Source organism: Saccostrea echinata, unplaced genomic scaffold (genome assembly GCF_033153115.1).
Source record: "Saccostrea echinata isolate AGI-Se365-2 ecotype Australia unplaced genomic scaffold, CSIRO_AGI_Sech_v1 ptg000043l, whole genome shotgun sequence".
In the NCBI taxonomy this organism is placed as follows: Eukaryota; Metazoa; Mollusca; class Bivalvia; order Ostreida; family Ostreidae; genus Saccostrea; species Saccostrea echinata.
Genome location: NW_026889792.1, coordinates 2,061,587 through 2,080,000, shown reverse-complemented (window position 1 = coordinate 2,080,000; position 18,414 = coordinate 2,061,587). Strand labels below are relative to the sequence as shown.

The 18,414-nt window shown below is 34.8% G+C and overlaps 2 protein-coding genes across 2 annotated transcripts in view; one reads left to right on the top strand and one right to left on the bottom strand.

Annotated features, from left to right (window-relative positions):
• Window positions 1-2,500, bottom strand: part of LOC133201276 (tumor suppressor candidate 3-like) — a 12,480-nt gene extending 9,980 nt beyond the window's left edge. Inside the window, exons 1-2 of the mRNA XM_061337074.1 lie at window positions 2,358-2,500; window positions 841-1,010 (exon numbers count right to left, since the gene is read on the bottom strand). Coding sequence (XP_061193058.1) covers window positions 841-1,010; window positions 2,358-2,444 — 257 coding nt within the window. The 5' untranslated portion in view covers window positions 2,445-2,500. The remainder of the gene's footprint in view (window positions 1-840; window positions 1,011-2,357) is intronic.
• A 1,297-nt stretch (window positions 2,501-3,797) lies between these two features.
• On the top strand, window positions 3,798-17,229 carry LOC133201275 (zeta-sarcoglycan-like). Its single transcript, XM_061337073.1, has 7 exons — window positions 3,798-4,000; window positions 4,382-4,483; window positions 4,706-4,793; window positions 4,980-5,099; window positions 5,738-5,810; window positions 14,478-14,601; window positions 16,629-17,229. Exons 1-7 carry the CDS (start codon window positions 3,806-3,808, stop codon window positions 16,788-16,790), a joined length of 864 nt encoding a protein of 287 aa, XP_061193057.1. The 5' UTR covers window positions 3,798-3,805; the 3' UTR covers window positions 16,791-17,229.
• Window positions 17,230-18,414: the final 1,185 nt, after the last annotated feature.

Below are 18,414 nucleotides of genomic sequence, written 5' to 3'. Positions count from 1 at the left end.
TGAGAAGAAGTCGAAAATGTTAAAAGTTTACAGACAGACAGACAGACAGACAGACAGACGGACAGACAGACAGACAGACGGACGCCGGACAAAAAGTGATCAGAAAAGCTCACTTGAGCCTTCGGCTCAGGTGAGCTAAAAAGGTTTGCAATAAATGTGTTTAATTGAATATTGTCAAAAATATAAGAATAAATTAAGCTGAATAAAACTTTTACATATATACTAAAAAATGACAAGATATACATGTAGTACCTTTCCCTATGAAGTTTGTTTTTAATAACATGTATATATTCTCTATGAATGCATTTAATTAATAGTGATCAAATTATCTTCAACATAATCTACAACAAATCAATAATAAATGCTATATGCATTAGGATATGAATTATCAGATTTTAACAAATGGTAGTAGATCTTGTCACATCTGTGGAGATTTCTATTTTAGATTGTTTTTTTTAGATAGATCAATGAGCAAAGATAGCAAGTGATCATGAGCTGCAGTCTTACAAACATTATTTTTACAAAAAATAATTGATTTTTGAAGAGAAAGAACAAAGCTACATGCTCTTTCGTCTTAGAACTGAAAGAATTAATTTCAAATGTTCCACGTCCTATATACAACTTTTTTTATCAATAAAACCAAATCTTTCAATTAAGAAAGATAATATGAGATTATAATTGTATCCTTTTTGGTAGGGAGGGGGTTTGGTAGGTTGGTTGTTTTTTGTTTTTTTTTTTATTTTGTTTTGTTTGTTCTTTTTGTGCATGTGTGGTTTCATCATTATTTTTTATATTGGAGAGAGGGGTATGGTTTGAAGTATTCAGTTATAGTATACTTACTTGCATACAGAACACTGTCTCTGAGGCTGTAGAGCTGTTAACATAACCACTACGGAGTAATTTCTGGGTGGCGACTTCACATATTGTCTGAATTTATCACCATTCATCCTGATGACGGCTTTCTTGTTGTTCCATTCTGTCAGTTGACTGACTTTTTCTCCAAGTGTATCCTAAATTTAAACAAATGGTAAAAGAAAATGAACAGGGTGACAATAGCCAGCAATTGCTCTTTGAGCAATGAGCCCGGCTAAAAAAACTCATCTTATCTACTACAAATGTGTTAATGCTCAAAAATAAATAAATGCAATATGACAGGATTTTGTTTATCATTACATTTGAAACTATACAACTATAACTATACAACTATAAAGCCAATATTTTTTAAATTTTGGTTGGCAGTAAAACAATGCTAAGATCGATCAGAAGGCTGCAATTAACATTATTGATCTTATTCATTGTTGTCTCATCACAATAGTCTAAGAGTGTTAAAACTTTTTTTTTTTCAATAAGATGCACAGAAGCTGAAAATACTCATTAAGTTGGTACAAGCTTCTCTTCTTTGCATCACTTAAAATAAGTGTTAAAACTATAAGCAAAATGGTTCCACCCACAATATATTGATGTTATGATAATATTTTCAAGATGAGGCCATTTTAAAATAATTGTCTCTTTGCCCACTCCCAAAAGGACTGACTAAAATGGCTAGACTCAAAACTTTTTAAAAACTTATTCAATTTTTCTTTAAATCATTCCAGAATTTTCTCATCTCTTTAATGACTATCTTAATTTTATATTCTCAAGTTCTTGATCATTTAATACTAATCTGTATTTAATAAAAAATCTCCCTACCTAAATCTAACAATTTTTTGAAAGACGGCAATCAAACATTTTTTAATGATTGTCTAAAGTTATTATCAGGTTAAACAAAAAACATCTTACTGTTTATCACGGAAGTGAAATATTAGTTGAAACTTTACCATTTACCCTTTTAACAAGATTTTTGTAATTTAGACAAGAACAGAGGTATACCTGAAGCATCCTATGGTGAGAAACTGGGAATAGGCCTATTCTATCAACTGTTTTTAAAGGCTCGGTGGCAGATCCAGGGTTCTTGAAAAAGAGTGAGGGAGGGGGCAGTTGGGAGTCTGGGTAGGGGGCCCCGTGTGTGAAACCGTATCCCACAAAAAATGACTTATCAATCTTAAGTATATTTGTTGGTTACATCTCTAAATCCACCAGTGGGGCTAGCATTCAGTTATTCACGACATATTGTTAAAAAGGTAACAAAACCCCTTCATCTTTACGTTAATAAATACACAATCTAGCAAAGTGTCCTTCGTAATACTGGAAGAATTTGCGATTTACTTCTATTCTAAGAGTAAAAATGTACATTCAACTGAACAAATTCGGGCTACAGGATATCAATTCTTACACATGCCGACTATATAGTTTTTTCAAATAAAAACAGAATAAAATACAAAGTACCGTCTTAAAAGAAAACAAAACATTTTTTTTACCTCTTTCTTTTTAATGGCACCTTGCAAAAAGCCTACAATGGCAAACAATATTGCAAAGACAAGGAAGATTGTATTGACAGCCGCCATGTTTCGTCTGCAGGTACGTGGATTAAAGAAGATATTTTATTGGTTCAAGCTTCTCGCCTGCTGTCCAATGAAATCAAGTGTCACTGTGTTCAGCATCATTGGAGTGGATGGAGTTGCTTTGTTTTAAGGAAAAGTAAAATTAAGCAGGTATAGGTAATCGAATTATTTTTAGGAAACGATGAACTGTTTTATTAAGAATTTTCTGTATCACTGTTATCTCATTTACAGTTGTCACCCACTTGTTGCATTCAACTCTTGCGTTCACTGCTGAAAATTAAGCTTGTTTCAAGTTTTTATGAAGTTTTTAACTCTACTTTAGCCTAACATTAGCATTTTTGATCGAATTTGTTGTTTGAATTGTTTTTTTATTTATCATACAATCCTGTCATAAACTAATCTCAGGTTCGAATCCCATGCAATGTCTGCATGCCTATTTTAATTTCCAAGTAAAATTTAGAAAAATAAAAAGTGGCCATAAATTTAAATAGATATTGATTATTATTGTGTAATCTACATAAACAACTAAATATTATTGTCATTATGTGATTAGTCATTTACCCACAGAAATGGTGTTGAAGTCAATCAAACTTAATCAGCTTAGTTTTAAACATGTTAAAATGATCACTCTTACAGACACTGTTAAACGATACTCTTTCTGATGCAGGGGTCCCAGGTTCGATTCCCGGTCCAGGCATACATTTTCTCCTTTCCTGTTACAGAAGCATTTAGTAATTCTAATCTACATGTATACCAATAACTAAGAACAATCTGGAGAGTTCCAAATGTCAAAATTGCAGATGGAATTTAGCAATTAAAAGAAAATGTTGAAACTTTTCCTTCATTTGGATGTTTGGGGTGGAAGATACATTTTATATTAATCCATACTTGCTTTGGATGCCGGATCTGACTTATACATTTTCTGTATGAGTGACCAGATTAAATTTTTGGATCACATGATGTGTAAGCCCTGTGGTGACCAAATTTGTGTAGATGATACATGTAGGGATGCACACTACCAGACTTGCTTCAGATGCTGGATTTGTCTTATTTTTCCTAGTGCATGACCAAGTTAAAAGTTTCTGGACCAGTTTCATTCCATTGTTACTTTAAGCCCTACTTGGACCAAACTTGCATATGTATATAAAGCACCAAGGGCTGCACACTGCTAGACTTGTTTTGATTTTTGATGTTTGATTTTGATCATAGCTACATTTTCCAGATCATGAGATGAATGACCAGGCTAATGTTTTTTGGAGCAGGTTCATTCCTGGCACTTCACTATATGTGTATTCATTTTACTATTTACTATAATAATTCAGTTTTCTGAACATTTTGTTATTAATTATTACAGGCATCTCAGTATGCTTCGTGCTAGTCCTAGTAATGGACATACGGCCGGTACAGAGGAGGAGCATTATGAACACCCACTACAACCCGTGGGAATTTATGGCTGGAGAAAGCGCTGTCTTTATGCCTTTGTCTTATTCCTTATGGTGTTGACAACTTTGAACTTAGCCTTAATCATTTGGATCCTTCGTGTTCTTAATTTTTCTGTGGTAAGACTTAAGCTTTCACTTGTTTGATTACAAAATATGATACTGTGAACTTTTTGTGGGTGTAAACCATGTTTTATTTTTGTTGTTCTCATGGTCTGAAAAGACTCATGAATTCATGATCATATGTCCCCCACAAAATGTCAAATTTCAAATATATTACAACTCAGAATTTCCTCAACCATGAAATCAAATCCCCATGAACCAAACTTTTTTCGTCAACCATGAAAATTTGACCCCACAAAAATAAGTGATTTTACAGTAATAATATGTTTACTAGTAAGCTTTCCCTTGTTTAATGTTACATAGATTTATAAAATAGATACGGGTTGTACTTTGTATACTAATACTAGTATTTTGATTTGAATTTCTTGATTAATTTAGCATGGAATGGGAAAACTAAGAATCACAGAGAAGGGGTTGAGATTAGAGGGAGAAGCGGAGTTTTTAGACAGCTTGTACACAAACAGGGTCCAATCAATGCAGGTAACTCACTGAGTGAATTGTGGACTGTATAGGTAGAACATTTTTACTTTTTAGTAACTGCAAAAAAAAAAAAAATGAAAATCTTAACTGGTACAAGTATTAAGTGAATATGCTGGCTTGATCAAGATATAATTATTTCACATTTCTTTACATTTATGGATTTTGTAAATGTTTGTTGAAATTAAGCATGTTTTGATCGTAACAAATTAATCTTTATTACAGGACAAACCTCTGTATATTGACTCCAGTAAGGATATCATACTAAGGGCTAGGGATGGAAAGAAAAATATGTCAAGCACACTACTTGTTGGTCAGTAGATTTCAAATACATGTACTATGAATTTTACAAGCGCTCTTCCCGGAAAAAATCTTTTATTTTTAGTTTGTCAGAACAGATGAAACAAATGATATCTTTGAAAGAAAATTATTTAGGATTTTTGGGAGAAATTTCTTTATTTATTACGGTTATGATTGATCTATTAAGTACTTATTGTAGGTGACAAAAAACTAGAGGCTCAATGTGAGGAGTTTGAGATCAAAGACAAGAAAGGTCAGACCAGGTTCAAGGTCGGGAACAAGGGCATAACCATGGAAATGGATGAAGTTTACTACACAGGTAAGACAACAACTGACCATTCTGTGGGTAAAAGAAATTGTAATCCTGTGACATTGATTAGGAACATTCATGTGACTAGTGAATCTTCAGTTTGCTTTATAATCATGATAATCAAGAACTTTGGAATATCAGCATCATTACATTTGTTTAAAAATCAAAAATTACTTCTTTGAAAATCATTATTTTCAGTTGTTACATTACAATAAAGTCATAAAATTTCAAGGGTTTCTCTTACCCATAAAGGTACAACCTTAATGACTAGAATGCTGGCATCAAATTTATGTCTTCAAATGCACATACTACGTGTAAATTTTCAAAAAGCTACAAGTATTTGCCTTCATGAATTGAAATGATTCAACAGAATTCTTGCAATTAGAACTTCACTAGTTTTTCCTTCATAAACAAATAAGATAAAATTCTGGAAAATTGTAAATTGAAATGGTCATATTATTTTGTAGTATGACCAAATCTGGAAGCACCAGTTCATTAAATGTTTGTTGTTTTTAGGGTCCAGTAAGGTGACATTCAGTAGTTAATGTTTGTTGTTTTAGGGTCCAGTAGGGTGACTTTCAATAGTTAATGTTTGTTTTTTATGGTCCAGTAAGGTAACATTCAATAGTTAATGTTTGTTGATTTAGGGTCCAGTAGGGTGACTTTCAATAGTTCAGTGGAAACTCCAAACATCAGAGGGCCAAGAGCAGAACCTTTAAAGTAAGTTCTAATCTTTGTAATACAGACAGTATTCTTTGGCATATTGTATTCTCACACTTTTCCTGTAAAATATACTCTAGCAGGGTAAACAGTTACAAATGTACACATATTTTCAGCCATCCTTTAAAGAATTAAGACTCCATTAACTGTCCATATTTTGTATGTCTTTATTAGTAGAACATATTTGGAATAGCTATATTAGTTGAGAATGTTCTATTTGGCATTCTTTAAGGCAGTTTTTAGCTCACCTGAGCCGAAGGCTCAAGTGAGCTTTTCTGATCACATTTTGTCTGTAGTCCGTCTGTCCGTCTGTCCGTCCGTCTGTCTGTAAACTTTTCACATTTTCGACTTCTTCTCAAGAACCACTGGGCCAATTTCAACCAAACATGCCACAAAGTATCCTTGGGTGAAGGGGATTCAAGTTTGTTCAAATGAAGGGCCACGCCCTCTTTCAAGGGGAGATAATAAAGAATTAGTGAAAAATTAATAGCATCTTTTAAAAATCTTCTTCTCAAGAACCACAAAGCCAGGGAAGATGAAACTCATGTGGAAGCATCCTCAGGTAGTGTAGATTCAAGTTTGTTCAAATCATGACCCCTGGGGGTAGGGCGGGGCCACAATGGAGGATCAAAGTTTTACATAGAAATATATGGGGAAAAACCTTTAAAAATCTTCTTCTCAAGAACAGCAAAGCCAAGATGAGTCATATTTATATGGAAGCATCCTCAGGTAGTGTAGATTCAAGTTTGTTCAAATCATGACCCCCGGGGGTAGGGCAGGGCCACAATGGAGGATCAAAGTTTTACATAGAAATATATGGGAAAAACCTTTAAAAATCTTCTTCTCAAGAACAGCAAAGCCATGATGAGTCATATTTATATGGAAGCATCCTCAGGTAGTGTAGATTCAAGTTTGTTCAAATCATGACCCCCGGGGGTAGGGCGGGGCCACAATGGAGGATCAAAGTTTTACATAGTAATATATAGGAAAAATCTTTAAAAATCTTCTCAATAACAGCAAAGCCCTAATTGATCATATTGATATGGAAGCATCCTAAGGTAGTATAGACTTAAGTATGTCCAAATCATGACCCCTGGGGGTAGGGTGGGGCCCCAATGGAGGATAAAAGTTTTACATAGAGATATATAGGAAAAATCTTTAAAAATCTTCTTCTCAAGAACAGCAAAGCCCTGATTGATCATATTTATGTGGAAGTATACTCAGGTAGTGTAGATTCAAGTTTGTTCAAATGTTGCCCCTCTGGGGTTGGGTGGGGCCACAATGGAGGATCAAAGTCTGAAATAGAAATATATAGGAAGATTTCTTCTGATGAAGAACTGCAAAGCCATGATTAGTCATTTTGATATGGAAGCATCATCAGGTAGTGTAAATTCAATTTTGTTCAAATGATGACCCCCGAGGGTAGGGTGGGGCCCAATAGGGGGATAGAAAGTTTTACATAAGAACACATAGAAAAAATATTTCTTCTCAAGAACAGAAAAGCTATGTTTAGTCATATTGATATGGAGGCATCTTCAGGTAGTGTAGATTCAAGTTTGTTCAAATGATGACCCCCGAGAGTAGGACGGGGCCACAATGGAGGATCGAATGTTACATAAGAACATATAGAAAAAATATTTCTTCTCAAGAACAGAAAAGCTATGTTTAGTCATATTGATATGGAAGCATCCTCAGGTAGTGTAGATTCCAGTTTGTTCAAATGATGACCCCTGGGATAGGGAGGAGCCACAAGGGGGGATCAAATTTTTACAAAGGAATATATCAGAAAATTTTTTTAAAATCTTCTCAAGTACAACAAAGCCATTTGTTATTTTGACATGGAAGCATCATCAGGTAGTTTAAAATTCAAGCCCCCCCCCCCCCCCCCCCCCCCCCCCCCCCCCGGAATCTTTTCAATACTGAACTGATTTGTGCTTTTGCCTATCCACTGTGCTCAGGTGAGCGATGTGGCCCATGGGCCTCTTGTTTGTTCTTAATCTTTAAAAGGTGAAAATCCCATAAAATCATGTCCATCTTTATTTGTTACAAATTAACATAACTTTAGTACTCTTTCCTCAATGGCTTCATGTGCACTACAAGGTAAAAGATAAATGTAGCTAAAAAGACATCTGTAGATTCTGGAGTCACTTTCTGAAGGATCTAGATTGAAATATCCAATTATTGGTATCTTGTGTCACTTTTTTAGCTCACCTGAACCAAATGCTCTAGTGAGCTTTTCTGATCAACAGTCATCCATTGTCTGTCGGTCCATTCATCTGTTAACTTCTCATATTTTCAACTTCTCCAGAACCACTGGATCAATTTCAACCAAACTTACCATAAAGCATCCTTAGGCAAAGAGGATTTAAGTTTGTTAAAATAAAGGGACGTATTCTGTTTAAAGGGGAGATAATCAAGAAAAGAAAAAAAAATAGGGTGGGTGTCTTAAAATTTTTTCTCAAGAACCACTTGATCACAAATAATGAAACAGTGAAAGCTTCTTGATATAGTGTTGAACAAGTTAGTTCAAATCATAGCACTCTGGTGTTGGATGGGGCCACAATGGGGGATCAGTTTTACATGTGAATATATAATGAAACATCTTCAAAAATCTTCTCCAGAACAGCAAAGCCATGATTAGTTTTATTAATGTAAAAGCATCCTCAGGAAGTGTAGATTCAAATTTGTTCAAAACATGACCCCCAGGGAAAGGGTTTGGGCAACAATAGGCGATCAAAGTTTTATATAGGAATATATTAGAAAAATCTTCAAATAGTCTCTTTTCAAGAACAGCAAAGCCATGATTAGTCATATAAATGTGGAAGCATCCTCAGATAGTGTAGATTCAGTTTTGTTAAAATCATGACTCCTGGAGTTAGGATTGGGGCACAATAGGTGATCAAAGTTTTACATAGGAATACATAAAAAAAATCCTCTTCTCAAGAATAGTCATATTCATATAAAGGCATTTTCTTATTAATGTGGAAAGCATTCTCAGGTAGTGTAATTGAAAATTTGTTCAAATCATGATCCCTGGGGGTAGGGTTGAGTCACAATAGGAGATTGAAGTTTCCCATAGGAATATATAGGAAAAAATCTTTTTTTTTTTTTTTTTTTTTTTTTTTTTTTATTGCCCCAGCGATATATAAGATTCGATGGATGGCGCCAAGGTTGGGGAGCCCTGGACTCACCAAACTTACAAGCATAAAATATAGCCAATAGTAATGATGACAGTCACATGGCACTATAGTAAATAAACTACTACATATAATGTACTACTAATATAAACACTGTATATTTTAATATTCAACCAGGACAATTTTTCATTGGAAAAAAAAAAAAAAAATAATATGTAAACAAATCCTTTCACACCCCATGCATCCAATATGTGTATGTATTTACCAGAAAAGTTATCAAAATAATGAATAACATAATGGTTTTAAACAAGTACAATTTTTAACCAACATTAGAAAACAGTGAAGAAAAAAGACCCCATCTCTTTTCAAATAAAGCCAATTCATTGTTCTTTTTATACATAAATTTTTCAATTTTATAATAATGATTGATTTCCTTTTTTGCTCCTTCTATGGTTGGTAGTGACTTACAAATTCTTTTCTTATAAATATGCCTTTTTACTATACATATTAAAAGATTCAAAATAATATGATATTTACCTTCTCTACCAAATATAACATCAATTATGTTTATTTCAGTATTGTGCTCTGTTTTATAATTGATCCATTCTACTAGTTTACTCCATAATATATCAACATATAAACATTCCCAAAACAAGTGGGTTATAGACTCAGGATGCGTACCACAAAAAGTACACAGATCGGAATGCACGATTCCTATTTTCTTTAAATAAACATTAGTACTCATAATTCTATGTACAATTCGATAATGAAACCATCTAAGTTGTACATCTTCAGTGATACTAAAAATCAGTTTATTATGGGTTTTCCACCACAACTGGTTTACATTCAAATCTAGTACATTTTCCCATTTACTTTCATATTTGGGTTTATCCCATTTAGATGAAATTAAAATGTCATAAAAATCTCTTGATCCCTTTTGACTCTTAAAAATTATTCGGAAGAAATTGGGATAATAAGGAGAATTATAAAAAGCATCCTTTTCCGTATAAATTAAATTCAATTTTCTGACACTTTGTAAGACACCTTGAAATAATGTAAAAGGGGTTGACAAATTATACACATCACAAAATTCTTCAAAACTCATAGGCTGGCCATCAGGAAGAAACAAATCTTTTATGTATTTTACACCTTTATCAGCCCAATGTTTATAGTATATAAAATTATTTGATATCTTAATATTGTCATTATACCAAAGAGGATCAAACATAGACAAACTGTCAGTCTCTATAATCATTCTTAATTCATATAGGGCATTAAAAACATCTTTCCAAAAATGGTTTGAAATTCTATTGGAAATAACCCTTGTAAAACTATTACCAAAACAGGGAAGAAATCTTCTCAAAAACAGCAAAGCCATGATTAGTCAAATTACTATGGAAGTCTCTTGAGGTAGGGCAGGTTCAAGTTTTCAAATCATGACCTGTGGGGCAACAAAAACAGATCAAACTATATGGGGAAAAATCTTTAACAATTTTTCTCCATTAAGAATAGCAAAACCATGACTAGTCATATTAATATGAAAGCATATTCAGGACATTTAGTTTCAATTTTCTTCAAATTATTGCCTGTGGAGATAGGGTGGAGCCACATTAGGCAGTCAAGTTGAGCTGAAATCAGAGATCCAAATTTTACATGCATGTATACAGGAAAGAAAATCTATTGAACAACAGGGCCATGTTGATTGTGTTGATATTGAAGAATCCCAGTGTTATGTGGATTCAACTTGGTTCATACTTCATGTAAGAAGTCACGAAAATCAAAAGAAATGGGTTGGTGTTTGGTGTTTGCTCAAGATAGAGCTTCTGGTAAAGTCAGCAGCATTGAGAGGCATTTGTCTAAGACAGAGCTTCTGGTAAAGTCAGCAGCATTGAGCAGCATTTGTCCAACACAGAGCTTCTGATGAAGTCAGCGGCATTGAGCGGCATTTGTCCAACACAGAGCTTCTGGGTCAGTGGCATTGAGCGGCATTTGTCCAAGACAGAGTTTCTGGTAAAGTCAGCGGCATTGAGCGGCATTTGTCCAACACAGAGCTTCTGGTAAAGTCGGCGGCATTGAGCGGCATTTGTCCAACACAGAGCTTCTGGTGAAGTCAGCGGCATTGAGCGGCATTTGTCCAACACAGAGCTTCTGGTGAAGTCAGCGGCATTGAGCAGCATTTGTCCAACACAGTGCCTCTGGTAAAGACAGCGGCATTGATTGGCATTTGTCCAACACAGAGCTTCTGGTAATTTCAGCGGCATTGAGCGGCATTTGTCCAACACAGATCTTCTGGTAACTTCAGCGGCATTTGTCCAACACACAGCGTCTAGTTAAGTCCAACATGGTACTTCTGCTAAAGTAGTTGCAAAGTTTAAATAACTTATATGAAAAGTTGTCATGAACTTTTCTCAAAAAAATGCTTTTATTCACTTTTGTACAATGAAAATTCTTTTGCCTTAAAAAGATTCACAGAAGGCCTGAAAAATTAATGTGTGCAACTGCATAAATAATGTTTTGTTTAGACCAAGGATAGAAGAATCTGAAATACAATTAATTCTTTTTCTACTGATAGAATTAACTTATAATTGACAGAGGGTTTATCATTCTATCTATGAAAGGTACTGTAAAGATATTTGTTTTTCTTCAATGGCAAGGATTTGATCATTAATTAGCATTTATGTTTCCCCCCTTTCTTTTGATAATATTTTCATTAGTATCTAGATAATACAATAATATTAGACTAAACTGACTTCACTAAATAGCATAATTCTGGCCTGTTATTAGTCAAGAAGCATGCTAATTAAGCATTAAAGTAATGGCAGTCAGATACATACTTATCACCAATGTGTGATTCTGTCCCAAAATCTTAGCAAGTGTTTAAAACCCAAAGATGATTAGGCTTATACTGTTAATCATCTGGCTTCAATATTCTAATTTTGTAAGAAATGTAATCATTGATATTGCTTGATTATGACTATTAACTTAAGGGCATCCCATACATAAGTAGCAAAAGTATATCTTTGATCTTTGATTTTAAAATTAAGGAAAATATGTAAAGAGTCCATAAATTGAGGTACATTAGAAAAAGCTTTACCATGAGATTTGTTTCAAAATTATCACAAAATAGATGTCTAATTAGAGTCTAAGGACTAATTAATGTCCCCCGTTCAACACAAGTTAAACCACAAGAAAGAATGCCCCTTCCATATAAGGTCACTACATGAAGAATACCACTCAGTTTGTATTAAGTCACTTCATGAAGAATGCCACTTATTCTGTAAAAGGTCACTACATGAAGAATGCCGCTTATTCCGTTAAAGGTCACTACATGAAGAATGCCACTTATTCCGTAAAAGGTCACTACATGAGGAACACTGCTTATTCTGTATAAGGTCATGACGTGAAGAATGCTGCTTATTCCGTTTAGGGTCACTACATGAAGAATGCTGCTTATTCCATATAAGGTCACTACATGAAGAATGCTGTTTATTCCTTATAAGGTCATTACATGAAGAATGCTGCTTATTCCATATAAGGTCACTTCCTGAAGAATGCTGCCTTTTTCGTATAAGGTCACTACATGAGGAACACTGCTTATTCCGTATATGCTAATTACATGAAAAACTTGCTCATTCTGTTTATGGTCACTACATAAAGAATGCCGCTTATTCAGTATAAGATCACTACATGAAAAATGTTGCATTCCCGTATATGTTTATTAGATGAAGAATGCTGCTAGTTCTGTGTTGGACTTTACCAGAGGCACTGTGTTAGCTAAATGCTGCTCAATGCTGCTGACTTTATCAGAAGCACTGTGTTGGACAAATGCCGCTGAAGTTACCAGAAGCTCTGTGTTGGACAAATGCCGCTCAACGCCGCTGACTTCACCAGAAACTCTGTCTTGGACAAATGCCGCTCAATGCCGCTGAAGTTACCAGAAGCTCTGTGTTGGACAAATGCCGCTCAATGCCACTGACTTTACCAGAGGCACTGTGTTGGACAAATGCCGCTCAATGCTGCTGACTTCACCAGAAGCTCTATGTTGGACAAATGCCGCTGACTTCATCAGAAACTCTGTCTTGGAGAAATGCCGCTCAATGCTGCTGAAGTTACCAGAAGCTCCGTTTTGGACAAATGCTACTTAATGCTGCTGACTTTACCAGAGGCACTGTCTTGGACAAATGCCGCTGACTTCACCAGAAGCTCTGTGTTGGATAAATGCCGCTGACTTCATCAGAAACTCTATCTTGGAGAAATGCCGCTGAAGTTACCAGAAGCTCCGTGTTGGACAAATGCCGCTCAATGCCGCTGACTTCACCAGAAGCTCTGTGTTGGACAAATGCCGCTCAATGCCGCTGACTTCACCAGAAGCTCTGTGTTGGACAAATGCCGCTCAATGCCGCTGAAGTTATCAGAAGCTCTGTGTTGGACAAATGCCGCTCAATGCTGCTGAAGTTACCAGAAGCTCTGTGTTGGATAAATGCCGCTCAATGCCGCTGAAGTTACCAGAAGCTCTGTGTTGGACAAATGCCGCTCAATGCCGCTGACTTTACCAGAGGCACTGTGTTGGACAAATGCCGCTCAATGCCGCTGACTTCACCAGAAACTCTGTTGGACAAATGCCGCTCAATGCCGCTGACTTCACCAGAAGCTCTGTGTTGGACAAATGCCGCTCAATGCCGCTGACTTCACCAGAAGCTCTGTGTTGGACAAATGCCGCTCAATGCCGCTGACTTTACCAGGAACTCTGTGTTGGACAAATGCCGCTCAATGCCGCTGAAGTTATCAGAAGCTCTGTGTTGGACAAATGCCGCTGAAGTTACCAGAAGCTCTGTGTTGGACAAATGCTGCTCAATGCCGCTGACTTCACCAGAAGCTCTGTGTTGGACAAATGCCGCTCAATGCCGCTGACTTTACCAGAAGCTCTGTGTTGGACAAATGCAGCTCAATGCCGCTGACTTTACCAGAGGCAATGTGTTGGACAAATGCCGCTCAATGCCACTGACTTCACCAGAAACTCTGTGTTGGACAAATGCCGCTCAATGCCGCTGACTTCACCAGAAACTCTGTGTTGGACAAATGCCGCTCAATGCCGCTGACTTTACCAGAGGCACAGTGTTTGACAAATGCCGCTCAATGCCGCTGACTTTACCAGAAGCTCTGTCTTGAACAAATGCCGCTCAATGCCGCTGACTTTATCAAAAGCACTGTGTTGGACAAATACCATATTTTGACTCTCAGAAAGTTTTTAAAAACATCTTACCCAAGATATTTCTTAGTACTCGTAGTATTCTAAAAACTAAAAGTAATCTTTCGTGACTTCTTACATGAAGGAATAGCCATTCAACTTTGATTAAATCAAAGGTCTCTTAGGGCTAGATTCAGGTCCACAATATAGAGTCAATATTTTTTATGAAATTAAAAAGAGAAATTTGAAGGGGAAAAAAATCAGCTAATGAAGAAGATTTTGGTCAAAGTGACTCAGGTAAGCATTGTTACCCATGGGCCTTATGTTTTTATATTACCATAGGATAGAGGCTCCAAGTACTTCCATTTACATGTATGCTAAAGATGAGATACGGATTACTGCACCAGCTGGAGACATGGCAATCAACAGTCTAAAGGAGATCCATATCAGGTCAAAAGACAGCATTGTGAGTATAGCTTAGGATTGAAAAGTACTCTATAAAATTCTTTAAAACAAGTACAATGCACAATGATGATTTCTGCTCAGTTTTATTATTCCGAGATTTTTATGGCTGGGCATGTAATGTTTGACATGTCTGTCTTTCATCTTTCTTACCATCCTTCTCTGTCCATTGGTCACACTTGTGTTTAGCTCAGTTTCAAAGAAAGTGTTCAAGATAGTCCGGTCTAAATACTAACACTGAAACATATTGCTAAGAGCTATTGCACTTTGCCATAATTTTTTAAACTTGACCTTCCTGTGACCTTGACCTCACATATTCTTATTTTGTGTTTAGCTCAGTTTCAAAGAAACTGTTCAAGAAATTTAAATCTTGAGTCATTCACTGATACATATTTTCTAAGAGCCATTGAAATATACCATAGTTTTTTTTTTTTTTTTACCTTGACCTTCCCTTTGACCTTATTCACTAATTCCTATTTTGTGTTTAGCTCAGTTTCGAAGAAATGGAGATATTTTAATCCAAATTCATACACTGATAGATATTGGTGAGAGCTATTGACCAGAGCATATTTTTTGTCCCAGACCTTCCCAATGACCTTGACCACACAAATCTCTTTTTGTGCTAGCCCATTTTCATAATAACTATTGAAGATATTTTTATTAAAACTCATGCAATGATAAATATTGGTAGGAGCTATTTAACTGTCACAATTATCTGACTTTGACTGTCCTTGTGACCTTGACCTCACTTATCCGTATCTTGAGAATAGAAAATTGAGTTATTTCCCTTTTCAATATGTCAATAAATTTGATCAATGCGGCAGTGTTTGACCTGATGCGGTGGTGCCTGAGAAACTACTGATTATTTTTTTGGCCTTATTAAGATATTTTTATCAAATATCATTCACTTATACATATTGGTGGGAGCTATTCAATTTTTAAACAATTTTCTGACTCTGTCCTTCCTATGACCTTGACCCCCTGTTCTTTATTTGCATTTATCTTAATTTCAAAGAAATTGCTAGACGATATTATCATCAAACTTCATATAGTGATACAAATTGATCAGAGCTTTTCAACTATGTCAAAATGGTGTGAGCTTGACTTTCCCTATAACCTTGATCTCACTATTAATAATTTTGCATTTAGGACAGTTTAGAAGAAACTATATTTTCATACACTGATACATGTTCTATTAAGATAGGAACTTTTCAACTGTGTCATACTTTTCTGACCTTGACTTTCTTATATGACCTTTTCTTCACTTTCAATATATCTTATTCAGTCTCTATAGTAGGTTACATATTGGTTAGAGCAATTTTACTCTGTCATAATTTTGTAACTTTATGACCTTCTTTATAAATTTGACCTTCCCATAACTTTGAACACCAGTTTTGAAGATTTTTTAATTAAACTTTAAATGATAAATGATACATTGGTGACAGCAATTCAATTGTGTTGTTTTCTTCTTACTTTGACATAGACCTTGACTCCAGGATAATCCTTCATTTTATAGTTATCTGAGTTTCCAAAAGCATTCCAAGATATTTTAATAAATTTTTATATACTGATACAAATTGCTGAGACAAAATAAAGTGCATTTTCATGTTGCAATACAAATGTACCTTAGGCAGGGCATTCATATTCTATGGACATTTTCTAGTTTAATACAGTGGAACTTTGGTATTTTGAACATGGATATCTTGAATACCATGGATGTGTTGAAATGATTGGGAAGTCCTAACCACATATTTAAGTATTTTACCCTCTATATCTCGAACCCTTGGATATCTTGAAGTTTTTTCTTCAGTACCATAGAGTTCGAGATAATGAGGTTCGACTGTATATTCATATCTTGTTGGCACCTTCTTAACCTGATCATTTTGGCATAAATTTGTTTTTTCCCCTTTGTTTTTACATGTACATGGAGAACGAAGGTGCTCAGACATTTTCCCTGAAACAATACTACAGTTCCAATTATTGATATGTTTGTTAACTAAATAATTATTTCAACCTTACTTACAACTTCAGAGTCTGGACTCGTCCAAGCTGTTTATAAAGAATCTGAAGGTCAGTACGAGTCCGGCCTCGGGCCAGCAGATTGTTTATCAGTTGTGTATGTGTAGTACAGGACTCCTATTCCTGGCCGATGCTGATAAACAGTGCCAAGGAACCAAAGAAATCTGTTCATAGACAGTTCCAACTTCAGACAGATGAAAGTGATCAAAATTATATCAGGAACTATTCATTTCAATTATTGCTCATACTGTATGTGAAAAAAGAAAAGGACTGTTTGGGTTAGCAAACTGATACATGTATCTACATGTATCTGCTGCTCGTTTTATACCTGCTTAGTAGATAAAGGGCAGCTTTAATGCAACACTATTTTTATCTGTTAGTTTCTAAGCCATAAAAAATGAACCTCTTTAAGTTTGAATTTTTTTTCTTCAATTTTTTGTGATGGAGATTAATTTTGTACAATGAAGATTGGCAAGGAGAGAATTATTGAAGCTTCAAGATTTACAGTTACATGTGCTCTGCCAATATAAAGTACTGCTTTGTTTGATGTTCTCTTTCCTCTTCACCTAACTTGCAATGACACGATTAAGGTTTTTCAGACAAACATCAAAGTTGATTTTTTGTAATATGGTTAAACCTTCTTGGTAGATGATTTACCTTAATATATACATGTATTTGTATGTACATAATTGTTTTTAATGAATTGATTACAGGTAAATTTTGTATGTTTTATGTTGACCATCATACATTCAAATGAATATGTCAGTCATTGCAAGTCAGCATTTAAGTTATAATAATAATAGGTGATATAACTACTGAATGACACACCCTCAGATCAGAATGATGGGTTTCCTTATATCAAACAAAAAAAAACTATGTTGGCCTTATAAACTGCATGAATTTGTAAAATTTTCTCCAGTATTAGATTTTTAAGGTGCAATACAAATAGTACATGGTTGTACAAGACTTTAACAGGTTGGGACCAATTGCCAATTGGGATATTATGTAGCCCAATTGGGTTATAATATATCCCAAATGGGATATGATATCCCAAATGGGATATAAATTTACTGTGAAAAAAAAAAGATTTTTCATTCAGCTATCAATATTATAAATCTGCATCAAAATACTTAAAAAGCAATAACTTTTGTTAAACAAGTTTTTCTGTATCCCCACTGTTTAGGAGATTGATCCCTCGGAAGATACTAAACTTCTTGGGGATCAAATAAACAAACTGCAGGGTTATAGAAAAACTTCCTTGCCAAAAGTTACTGCATTCAATTTATGATTTTTTATGCAGATTTATAATATTTATAGCCAAAATATTTTTTTCTTCATTTTTTGCATTAAATTTATATCCCATTTGGGATATTATATGCTAAATGGGCTATTATATCCCATTCAGGCAATGGGTTGCAACCTATTTAATTAATACTCAATGTGAAACTTTATTTCTTTGGTGTTTACTGATGTGTTTATTGTAATCTCAGCGAGATCCGTAGAGAATAAAAATTTTGGTCTGGTATTTCTACGTACCAGACCAAAATTTTTATTCTCTACGGATCTCGCTGAGATTAGTGTTTATTGATCTGTAGAAGTTGTGCCAAGTTGAACATTATATTTGAAATAATTTTATTGATTGTATTAAAAGTATTACCAGAAATTAATATATTTTTATAAATAAATAATTATATTAAATGTCAAATATATACTGAAACGCAAAAGAAACGCAACAAGAGGTAATCTACAAATATATGAATTTTTTATCTAATGATTTTCAAAAATGAATACAGTAAGG